This window comes from Thamnophis elegans, chromosome 2, assembly GCF_009769535.1.
Source record: "Thamnophis elegans isolate rThaEle1 chromosome 2, rThaEle1.pri, whole genome shotgun sequence".
NCBI lineage: Eukaryota > Metazoa > Chordata > Lepidosauria > Squamata > Colubridae > Thamnophis > Thamnophis elegans.
The window spans coordinates 7,210,373-7,222,545 of NC_045542.1; the positions used below are offsets into that span (position 1 = coordinate 7,210,373).

The 12,173-nt window shown below is 42.7% G+C and overlaps 2 protein-coding genes across 2 annotated transcripts in view; one reads left to right on the forward strand and one right to left on the reverse strand.

Annotated features, from left to right (window-relative positions):
* Nucleotides 1-1,766, reverse strand: part of CCDC22 (coiled-coil domain containing 22) — a 34,111-nt gene extending 32,345 nt beyond the window's left edge. The window contains exon 1 of the mRNA XM_032211094.1: nucleotides 1,685-1,766. The gene's annotated coding sequence lies outside the window, so the exon portion shown is untranslated. The remainder of the gene's footprint in view (nucleotides 1-1,684) is intronic.
* Nucleotides 1,767-6,079: 4,313 nt separating this feature from the next.
* Nucleotides 6,080-12,173, forward strand: part of CACNA1F (calcium voltage-gated channel subunit alpha1 F) — an 89,417-nt gene continuing 83,323 nt past the window's right edge. Inside the window, 4 exon segments of the mRNA XM_032210685.1 lie at nucleotides 6,080-6,083; nucleotides 7,868-8,126; nucleotides 8,218-8,323; nucleotides 9,949-10,088. Coding sequence (XP_032066576.1) covers nucleotides 6,080-6,083; nucleotides 7,868-8,126; nucleotides 8,218-8,323; nucleotides 9,949-10,088 — 509 coding nt within the window.

Here is a 12,173-nt window from a genome sequence, read left to right on the forward strand (position 1 = left end):
CCAGCTCTCGGGCCATCAGTTTGTCACCCCTGCCTACATGGAACTGCCCTTGAACAACATCCAGAGATTTCAGTTGGTCAAAAGCGCAGTGGACTGGTCAATTATAGGTGTGCCTTATACTCACTGTTTCTACTCATCCCATTCGGTTGGGCAGAAGGAGCAGGCTCTCAACCCTGTTGAACAAGGACTGTCATCTAAGAAGACCCGGGAAATGTGCATTCTCTATGACTAAGCCTGCCCTCTAAAACACCATATAACCGAGGTCACATTGGGCCTCGGTCTGCTCACCATTCAGAAAGCTCTGAAGACCAGGTTATTTTCCAAGGCATGGGGATTGGGAGAGTAACTGGACCAAGGGTGGGTCCCTGCCAGTTCTAACCTCTTCTATAGAAGAGGTTCCACAAATCTACCGTGCCATTTAGAACCGGTTCCAGCTTCCTCCCCCTGCCCGTCCGCACATCATCAAGATGAAGAGTGAGAGGAGGAATTCTGGGAGTTGAAGTTCACAAGTCTTAAAGCTGCCAAGTTTGAACACCCCTGGGAGTATTTTTTCTAAAGGGTTAGGGGTGCAAGGGTCTTGTAACTTGACGGCTTTAAGACTTGCACACTTCAATGCCAGAGTTCCTGAGCCAACATGACTGGAGGAGGAATTCTGGGAGTTGAAGTCCACAAGTCTTAAAGCTCTCAAGTTTGAACACCCCTGGGGGGGGGGATTCTAAAGGGTTAGGGGGTACAAGGGTCTTGTAACTTGACAGCTTTAAGACTTGAGTGCTTCAAATGCCAGAGTTCCTGAGCCAACATTTTTGATTGCTAAGCAAGAGCGTTGTCAAGTGAGTTTCACCATATTTTACAAGTTGCCACGCCCACCCAGTCACATGGCCAGCAAGCCACTCCCACCGTCACATGACCGGCAAGCCACTCCCACCCAGTCACAGGGCCAGCAAGCCACTCCCACCCAGTCACATGGCCGGCAAGCCACTCCCACCCAGTCACACGGCCGGCAAGCCACTCCCACCCAGTCACATGGCCGGCAAGCCACTCCCACCCAGTCATATGACCGGCAAGCCACTCTCACCCAGTCACATGGCCGGCAAGCCACTCCCACCCAGTCACATGGCCGGCAAGCCACTCCCACCCAGTCACATGCCTGGCAAGCCACTCCCACAAAGCAGGCCACACCCACAGAAGAGGTTCTAAAAAATTTTTGAAACCCACCACTGAGCTGAATTCACACTCTTAGTGTGTATAGGCACCACGATAGCTATTTTGTGTTTCAGTTGGTTGTGATTATTTTCTACACTGTATTTATATTGTATCTTTTAGTCTTTGTCAGCAGGGCGGTCTCAGAAATCGATTAAAATAAAGATATCAGAAAGCAGCCTACGACGCTTTCCCAACCTGCGTGTGCAACCCCAAAGGTTTTGGCCCCAGCTGTTCCCTTGCCAGACAGTAAATGCATTCGCCTCCTGCTGTCCAAAGACCCCCCCCCCCCCAATAAGCCACCTAGAAGCCCCAAGTCCACTCCTCTCAAAGGCGAAGTCCGAAGTCTTTGCAAAGGAGCCATTCAGCCCCAAGAGGTTGCTCCAGTTTTTGGAAGGGCTGCAATAAAACCTAGCAGGCATTTCAGAAGGTTCTTTGCAAGGAAACGAAAGAAGCCGCGGGGGGAAACAGATCGAATACTCACCGCTCCGAGGTGGGCCAGGCACTCAGTCACAGGACCCACCGCAGAGCACGATGGGAACTGTAGTGCGAATCTCCCTCCTGGCCTCCCCGCCCCCCTCTCCCCCCACTGCGCTTTGCACGTTGGGATTTGTAGTGCGGGCCCGGCGGGCAATAAAAAAGCGCTGCAATCCCGGCCGTTGGAGCAGCGATATTATAGATAGACCAAACACGGTCGGAGAGGGAATTTCCGCTCTCGCTGCGAATGTCATTGTTCCGAAGGAGTCATTGAAGCCCGCGGAGAAATATACAAGGTCTTTAGTGCAGTGGCCTCCAACCTTGGCAACTTTAAGACTTGTGGACTTCAACTCCCAGAGTTCCTCAGCCAGCTTTGCTGGCTGAGGAACTCTGGGAGTTGAAGTCCACAGGTCTTAAAGTTGCCAAGGTTGGAGACCACTTTAGAGACCCTATGGTGGGCTCTTTCCTAAAGGGTTAGGGGTGCGAGGGTCTTGTAACTTGACGGCTTTAAGACTTGCACACTTCAATGCCAGAGTTCCTGAGCCAACATGACTGGAGGAGGAATTCTGGGAGTTGAAGTCCACAAGTCTTAAAGCTCTCAAGTTTGAACACCCCTGGGTTTTTTTTTTTCTAAAGGGTTAGGGGTGCAAGGGTCATGTAACTTGACGGCTTTAAGACTTGCACACTTCAATGCCAGAGTTCCTGAGCCAACATGACTGGAGGAGGAATTCTGGGAGTTGAAGTCCACAAGTCTTAAAGCTGTCAAGTTTGAACACCCCTGGGTGTTTTTTTTTTCTAAAGGGTTAGGGGTCCAAGGGTCATGTAACTTGATGGCTTTAAGACTTGCACACTTCAATGCCAGAGTTCCTGAGCCAACATGACTGGAGGAGGAATTCTGGGAGTTGAAGTCCACAAGTCTTAAAGCTGTCAAGTTTGAACACCCCTGGGGTTTTTTTTTTTCTAAAGGGTTAGGGGTGCAAGGAAAGAAAAGTAACTTTCTTTTCAAAGCAGTTTTGCCCGCATTTTTTCCCCCACGCCTATTTTATTTCATGTGAAAAGTGATTTGCGGGTAATGCTGCTGCTTTTAAGAATTATCCTACAAATACCGATTAATTTCTCTCCGATTGAGAGCTGTTGTGTTGAAGACGTTAATTTACGTGCAATGCAATCCCTTATCGGGGATTGAACGAATGAACAAATGTTCTTTTTAGCTTTCTGCACCAAACGTTCCCAACTGATAAAACACTCTCGGGTAGCTGCAATGAATCCCTGTGCGTTTCCTGTTAAATTCACTTCCTAAGGAGAAGACAGAGGGTAGGAGTAGGGGAGAAGTAAGGGAAGGAAGAAGGGGAAGGAGAAGAGGAAGGAAGGAAGTAGAGAAGGAAGGGAGGGAGAAAAGAAAAGAAAGGGAAAATAAGGTGAGATGTGGAGGAGAGGTAGGGGAAGAAGAAAGAGGTAAGGAGAGGTGGGTGGGAGGGAGAGAAAGAGAAGGAGAGGAGGGAGGAAGAGAGAAAAAGAGAAGGATAGAGGGTAGGAAGGAGAAGACAGAGGGTAGGAGTAGGGGAGAAGTAAGGGAAGGAAGAAGGGGAAGGAGAAGAGGAAGGAAGGAAGTAGAGAAGGAATGGAGGAAGAAAAAAAAAAAGGGAAAATAAGGTGGTGTCATAGCAGATGTGAAGGATGGTAAACAATACATTCCAAATTATACCTTATAACCTTTTAAATGGAATAATAACAATATTAGAATGGCAAAGAAAAAGAATATGTGAATGTATACCTATAACTGTATGTAAGAGAATGAATGACAGTAAAAATATAAAGCACAATATAGGTAAATAATACTTGATCATAAATAGCCAAGGTGGCGCAGTGGTTAAATGCAGCACTGCAGGCTACTTCAGCTGATTGCAGTTCGGCTGTTCAAATCTCACCGGCTCAGGGTTGACTCAGCCTTCCATCCTTCCAAGGTGGGTAAAATGAGGACCCGGATTGTTGTTGGGGGCGATATGCTGACTCTGTAAAAACCGCTTAGAGAGGGCTGAAAGCCCTATGAAGCGGTATATAAGTCTAACTGCTATTGCTATTGCTATTGCTAAGTATAAATAAATAAAGAAATGTATATAAAAATGAATAACGAATAAGGGGACCAGGAATGCAAGATAGAAATGTATAGAAGGGAAAACACTAACTGCAAAGAAACCGATTCGGAACTGCTGTATGATATACGATGGGACTTATTGTTCCTATGTTGTTTTTAAGTTATGTGGTTATTTTTGTTAATGTGTTTATGTGTTCTGTTGATGTGCTTATGTGTATAAAATAAAAATTAAAAAAAAAAAATTCACTTCCTAATTCAGATGCATTTCATTCATATCCTGGCTTTCTTCTAGGAGCAAAACGTGAGCGGAATCCTCAACGTATCCTCACGGCAACCTCATAAAGTAGCTTGGATTAAGAGAAAGCAGCTCTCTTAAGGTCACCTCCTGAGCTTTTATGGTCAAATTATAGTGACTTGTCTCTGGGTGCTATTGTCCCAGCAATAATCTCAAGGTTAAAAACGTGCGCGCTCTTTCCAAGTTATCATCCCACGAAACAGTGGAAGCATCCGCATTTGCATCATTTCTTCAATGATTCTTATTCATATCTTATTTTCATTTGTGGGGAGGGGAAAACAAAGGAAAACGTCAATGAACGCAGAAGTTCGACGCATTGGTCTCTCTAGATGATATTTATGGTTCGGCTATTTATGGTTCTGCTATGCCCTTTGTAAAGCAAGCGGGGACGCAGAGCATGCCGGGGGTTGTAGTCTTTCTGTGCTATTAAGCAAGCAAGGGGAGGAGGGCAGCTAGAAAGCGGGCAATTAGGAGCAGCTGTCTCCTAGCAACTGAAACCTCGTAATGTCAGCCAAATTTCAGCCTTAGGCTGAAAACATTTTCCCTCAACTGCATCAGGTTATAACCTTCCACCACTTATGAGAAAGTAAATTAAACGCGCCCTAACTGACTGCTAAAAAGGCCACGATCGCTTCCTGTTAAGATATGTGATTGGACAGCATTGCAGTTTAATTAAAAATGCAAATATTGGCCAGCTATCAAACCTGGCGGCCACACACACTGTGTATGACACACATACATAACAGGCTGGGATGGAGAGTGAACGCCAAGGTAGTTTAAAACAGCCCTCATGAAATATGTTGATGCCTCAAAGCTGGAAAATAAACTGCTTGATTAACACGGAGTTTCTCTTGCTCATTTAATGGAACCATTAAGCCAGTGTTTTTCAACCTTGGCAACTTGAAGATGTCCGGACTTCAATTCCCAGAATTCCCCAGCCAGCTGGCTGGGGAATTCTGGGAGTTGAAGTCCGGACATCTTCAAGTTGCCAAGGTTGAAAAACACTGCATTAAGCCAACCAACCAATCTTTTCTTGTTAGAGAAAAGTTCCTGGAGGAATCTCATTCTTCACTTGCAAAGAAGTATTGCACATTCCTCTCCTTTATTTTTTTTAATCATGCAATATTTATAAGAATATTTCAAGGTGAAGTTTGTTTTTTTCATACAAAGGTACCTTTGCAGCATTTTATTGGCTGGGAGCACACAGAAACCCTGTGATTATTTCCTTGCCTGAGTTAGGTGCATATTTCTGGCTGCTGCAACTTTACCTGGAAGAATCCTAAGAAGAAAAACTAATGTATTAACTATAAATTAACTATATTTTTATGGCAGGTTGATAAAGTATTTTGTTTATTTGTTTCCCTTACTCTGGAATAATAAGTTTGTTATATTTATTATATTTCTTAACCACCTATCTTTTTGAGATATCCTCTTTTATAAAAACAGTTGCACTATAATTGTTACAGTAAGCAGAACCAATTGCAACTACCGGTAATTAAAATTTACAATTTTAAAGGCTTTGAGGAACAAAAGGGTTGTAGCTTGAATTTGCAAATACTAGGTACTGTAGATACATTTAGAATTTTATAATTGCTTAGTGTTACTTTTATTGGGACTGCAAATGTGTGATTGATGTTATGTAATTTTAACTTCTAGTTAATTTTTATTTTATTGTGTCTAAGATTGTTGTAGATATTAGAGTAAAGGTGAAATTGATTAAATCTTTGTAAGTATATTTGTAACAGTTTTCTCTATAAAATGCCCTCTTCCTGGCAAGCATTCATCTACCTTCGTTTTTTTTTTCAGGAGCACTTAGAGAAGGCCTCCAATTGCAGGATTTAGATATGGGCAAGATGGTCTTCCAGGTAAATGAACCCTGAAGTAGATAAACAAGGTTTGGATGGTGTTTGTACCACATATGGAACTGTAAACTAACTAAATGTCCTTTAACCTAACATAGAAACCCAGCCCATGTAATTAGTTTATGGTTTAGCAAATCCATTCAGTAAGCTATGGGTAAGCAGGTCATACAGATGCAACCCTTGAGTTAGAATTCCAGAATGCACTGTTCTAGAAAATCAGCGAGCAGATAAATTCAGGCAAAGCTACTTGGAAAAGGAAGGGTAGGTGCACCGGACTAATATAGCAATAGCAATAGCAGTTAGACTTATATACCGCTTCATAGGGCTTTCAGCCCTCTCTAAGCGGTTTACAGAGTCAGCATATTGCCCCCAACAACAATCCGGGTCCTCATTTCACCCACCTCGGAAGGATGGAAGGCTGAGTCACCACCTTGAGCTGGTGAGATTTGAACAGCGGAACTGCAGAACTGCAGTCAGATGAAGTAGCCTGCAGTGGTGCATTTAACCACTGCGCCACCTCGGCTCTTATAAAAGACTTGAGCTGTGTTTGTCCATGCACTGACCCACAAATTGGCCAACTATATTTTAGCCCAGTGTGTATTGGGCTGAATTCAGTCTCTGTGGTTAGTTCAGTGTGTTGTGCAATCCTTACAAAGTGAATTCGTTGATAAACTATGGTGTGCGAGCACATTTAAGCCATCTGTTCAATTTTTGGTCATAGGAAAAAATTTATATGCAAAAGCTCAACTATTCTGTCCTGAACATATTCAGTTGTGCTGTCTTGCATTGGGATAAGGCTGTATCCCTTTTCTAATGCCCCAGAAGATCATGACTACTCTCTGGGCCACATCCTGTTGGTTGATTGGGATGTCCCCACCTCTCCACAAACTGTGACCTAACCAGCTGTGGGCTCCCTCCTCCCTTCCCCCTGCGCTGCCCTTTAAAGTAGGCAATCTGCCTTAATCCTCAACCCAGTAAGGGAACGGAGGGAGAATGACGGAGAGGGAGCAAATGAGCACGAAGCAGACACAAGGGGGAAATCTGGTTACTTTCTGAAAAGCCCCTACAGTGAAAGCAAGAGGTGCATCTGGGGACTGGTACTCCCTTTTCATGAGGCCATTAGCTTTTAAGTTGGCCCTCCTTCCCCATCTGGGGAGAAATACTAAAATAATGGAGATCCTTCCTTGCACAGTGGAGAGATAATCGATCTGAACTGTAGAATTCTTTTGGCGAATTTACACAGCTTCTTCCCTTTTACACAACCAACCTGCGAGATGTTTAAGTCGGAGTGCAACGGAGGACGTGAGTAACCCCACGTTGATACGTTTTGTTATAGGAGTAAGAGTGTGGACAGATGGAGATTTTACAGGGCAGCCTACGCATATCGAATTAGAAGCATATATTGGATAGCATCCTCTGGGGCTTGTTCCAAAAATTAGTAGAACTGATTAGTAGTGGGTGTTCAAATAAACAGGTTTGTTGGGCTCAATAAAGGATGGGCAACTTGTAGCCCCACTGTTAGAAGATTGGACAGAACTTTGATGTTACAATAGCTGTTTGAAATAAAACCCTGTCACTCTAGTAAAGTTAAAGTAAGGCATTTGTGGCACAGTTTGAGATTGGAATGGTACCGGAATAATAGAAGTGTATAGATTTGATAGTAAAATCAATAGGGGATATACACTGGGACAGAAATGCAAGAGAAACTTATAAATAGATTGACCTCATAGAGGCCTTCAGCTTGCATTAATTTTCTGGCTGAAGCATGCTGTATTGTATTTTACATTAACTGCTTCTCTTTTTTTCAGAATTTTTTTTAAAAAGAGGAGATTAAAGTTATTTTGCCGCTTCACTCACACTTGCACACAAATTTCAAATAAGATGATGGGGTCCTACTTAATTCCTCCTGTCTCTTGTCGCCATACTCTTCCTTTGCAGCATTGGGCTCTCCAGAGGCACCACCCCAATCAGCAGCCGAGGCTTTTGTGGAAGCATCAGGCCAGGCCATAGCATGGACGCTGACGAGCGGGGGTTCAGATACATTGGGCTCGACTGGCAGCATTGCTCAGAAGAAGCGTCAGCAGAACAAGCATAAGCCCCAGGGCTCCAACGTGGCGCACCGTTCACCACGAGCCCTCTTCTGCCTACGTTTGAACAATCCCATCCGCAGAGCTGCTATCAGCATAGTAGAGTGGAAGTATCCTCAATTTGCAAATTAGGAAAGGAAGAAAGGAGGGTGGGGCGGGGGGGGGAATCCTGTTTGATACCTTAACTTGAACGTCTTCCAGACCTTTTGACATCCTCATCCTTATGACAATCTTTGCCAATTGTGTGGCCTTAGGAGTCTATATTCCTTTTCCAGAAGATGATTCCAATGTCTCCAACCACAACTTGGTGAGTGCCTTTCCTCAAGTTATGAGTGGAAAGGAAGTAGATGTATGAGCAGTGAGAAGAGTGCGTGGACTTAATGAATGAAGCATGGACTTTGCACATCAGACTGAAGATCTGAGTTCCTTTACAAGGCTTTAAAGTGTAGAATTGAGAACTGTCTCTGGAAGGCCTCTGGAGCCTGAAAAATTGCTGCTAATTGCTGTGTTAGAAGGATCAACAGACACCCAAAGACAGATTCCTGCAAATTTAGGAAGCCTGATTTTGACTTCTGCTTCCCGGTTCTAACGCTACTGTGTTAACTATAGTTTCTTCCCAAAAAATCCTGCACAACAGCCTCTTCACTCCTTTCTTAATGGTTCCATCTTTACCTCTTGATTTCTGCTCAAGGCCATACCTTAATACTAATTAAAACTATTATCTCCTAATAGGCATTAATCTACCCATGTGACTCATGGCAGCTGAGGTTACAGTTTCCCCTCTCCACTGCCAAGTCAGATCAAAATCTTAATTATGGGAATAGATTAGCATAAAAATACAAATTTAGAAACTAGTATATAGTTTTTAGTTATGCAAGTATCTGAAAAAGCAATTTTTGTATTTAATGTTTTTATCCCTTTTACAGTTTTTAAAAGACTCATTTTAGATTTTATTTTTTTTATATAATATAGTGATTTTAAAAATGTTTTAACCTTGTTTGTGTAATTTTTTTTAAATTGTATTTTTTATGCTGATCTACAAGTGTAATAAATATTTGAGTTGACCCCAATGGACATACCACTCTGGTTCTGGTCACTCTGACTAAAAGCTTTCAAATGCAGCTGTTCATCTGCTTATTGCAGCTGGGGTCAACACTAGAGTTGGAATAAACTCTAGAACTCTCAACTTCCTTGGAATAAATCCCAAATAATCCATTGACAGAAACTGGAGATGATGACTGCTTGTCTCTCTGAGGCAAAATTCAGAAACACCTGTAAGGTCAAGCACAATCCAATTTCCTAATCAGTTTTGGTGTGTGTGTGTGTGTCTTAAGCATGAAAAGTTGCGCAATTCATATATAACATTTGGTGAAAGGGGAGGTATTTCATAAATTATGATGTCAAGGCAGAATTGGTTTTAACCAATTAGTTTGCTACGTGAAAAGTGAGCATTAATTGGTACAGAAGGCTGTGCTGTACATTCTTTTTTCCAGCACTTGGAAGAAATTTGATAGGAAAAGAATATGGAAAGAATAGGTAGACCTATGCTTCTTTTTTGCTCTGTGTATTGCTTCCCTAATTTTGGATGCTAGGATCTGGGCAATTTTGCAAGATGTGTTTCTGTGTGTACAGATGTCCAGCATGCTGCGCTTCTATCATTTGTGTCTTCAGTATATGCCTCTCTTCTTTCCTAGCAGGTTCGGTAAAGCACTCGTGGTGGTGTTGAACTGAAATAGTGTTAATCCAGATAAATCCTTGTCATTTTTCCCTGACTGGAATTTCCAGTCCTTTTCAGTATGGGTTTCCTGGAACCTACAATTTGGATCTTATAAACAGCTCTGATTTTGGACTATTTGTCAACACACTTGGTTTCAAAATACAGAATGCCAGTATAACTCGGTATTCCTGCTGCTATTCCTCCCAATTCTACAGGAACAAGTGGAATATATTTTTCTCATCATCTTCACAGTGGAAACTTTCCTCAAGATCCTTGCCTATGGTCTGGTCATGCATCCCAGCGCCTATATTCGCAATGGCTGGAATCTTCTTGATTTTGTCATTGTTGTAGTGGGGTAAGTTTTTTAAAACAGTATTTATTTTATTTATTTATTTATTTATTTATTTATTTATTTATTTATTTATTTATTTATTTATTTATTTATTTTCTTCTTAACAATTTTTCCCTACTGTTGACAATATACTTGAAGATTGCTTTTTTAACATCCCATAGATCCATCTTATCTTACGACGGTCCTACTTCTTCTTCCCTCCCTCCCTCTTTCCTTCCCTCGTTTCTTCTCTCCTACTCCCCTTCCTTCCCTCCTTCCTTCCCTCCCTCCTTCCTTCCCTCCTTCCTACCCCCTTTCTTCTCTTCCTTCCCTCCTTCCTTCCCCCCTTTCTTCTCTCCTTCCTTCCCTCGTTTCTTCTCTCCTACTCCCCTTCCTTCCCTCCTTCCTTCCTTCCCTCCTTTCTTCTCTCCTTCTCTCCTTCTTTTCCCCCTTCCTTTCCTCCTTCCTTCCCCCCTTCCTTCTCTCCTTCCTTCCCTCCTTCCTTCCCTCCTTGCTTCCCTCCCTCCTTCCTTCCCTCCTTCCTACCCCCTTTCTTCTCTTCCTTCCCTCCTTCCTTCCCCCCTTTCTTCTCTCCTTCCTTCCCTCGTTTCTTCTCTCCTACTCCCCTTCCTTCCCTCCTTCCTTCCTTCCCTCCTTTCTTCTCTCCTTCTCTCCTTCTTTTCCCCCTTCCTTTCCTCCTTCCTTCCCCCCTTCCTTCTCTCCTTCCTTCCTTCCCTCCTTGCTTCCCTCCCTCCTTCCTTCCCTCCTTCCTACCCCCTTTCTTCTCTTTCTTCTCTCCTTCCTTCCTTCCTCCTCTCCTTTCCCTTCTCTCCTTCCCCTTCCTCCCCTTTACCCTTCCCCTCTTCTTCCCATTCCTCCCCTCTTTCCTACTCTTACATTCCCTCCCATTCTTCCTCTGCCTTTCCCTTTCTCTTATTTTATTTAGTATATGTGTTTGACTCACAGTGGTCTGATTCTTCAATATAATTTCCAAGTGAATCATCTGTTAATATAAAAGAAAGAAAAAATCTATGAATACATTGGAAAATAAAATCTAGCTTTAGCTTAAGTGGAAAGAAATAGAGTAGGCAGTTCAAGTAAGGATGTACGGTAGAACAGAAAGTTAAATCCTGTCCTGAGTGACTTCTTGTGCCTTAAAGCATTGCAGAGGAAAATGTGTTTGTTATCCGAGTATTATAATTGGAAAAATGCAGCTATCATGATTTTTCCTCCTATTACATTTTCAGAGTAAAACATGCCATTATTTCATAAGAGGCAATGGAGCTGTCTGTATTTTTCTTCTGATGAGGGAAGAAACAGAGTGGCTTTAATTTAAATAGTATAATGGCTTTAATTTAAAAAGGAGGTTTCTTCATCACTTCGTATTACTTGTAATACTGAAACTAGGTTTATGCATGAACTTTAACACTATATAAACACCATATTACTTGCCTCTTGAAACTGAGGTGACACATGTATATGTTTTGCATGCATCTTGTTTAACAGACTCTGAAGCAAATTGTCCATTGGATTGTATTAATTTTTTAAAAACATGGGCATAGACCAGGAGAAGCAATTAGGATTGTCATTTGGCATTAGGTTTATAGAACATTTTTAAAGGGTGGGAGAAAGTAGAACTAGAAAAATGTACAGTAGCTTCCCTGTGGAATTCTTCACTGACTGGAGGCAGGGTCCCACATCAAACTCCAGATCACATTGTGATCGGCTGTAAGCTGGGGGCATATACCAATCCAGTGTCCATTTTCCCCCCCCATGTAAACTGTGCTGCACTTCAATGGTCAGATGGCCTAGATGTCGGCATCTGAATATAGATCTTTTTAACAGTCATACTTTATTGTGTTTTTTTATAATCTAGGCAAACTCTTTATAGTGCAAGTCCATGCATGATATGCCATACGCTAAATAAGTTAGCAATAGCAATAGCAATAGCAGTTAGACTTATATACCGCTTCATAGGGCTTTCAGCCCTCTCTAAGCGGTTTACAGAGTCAGCATATCGCCCCCAACAACAATCCGGGTCCTCATTTTACCCACCTCGGAAGGATGGAAGGCTGAGTCAACCCTGAGCCGGTGAGATTTGAACAGCCG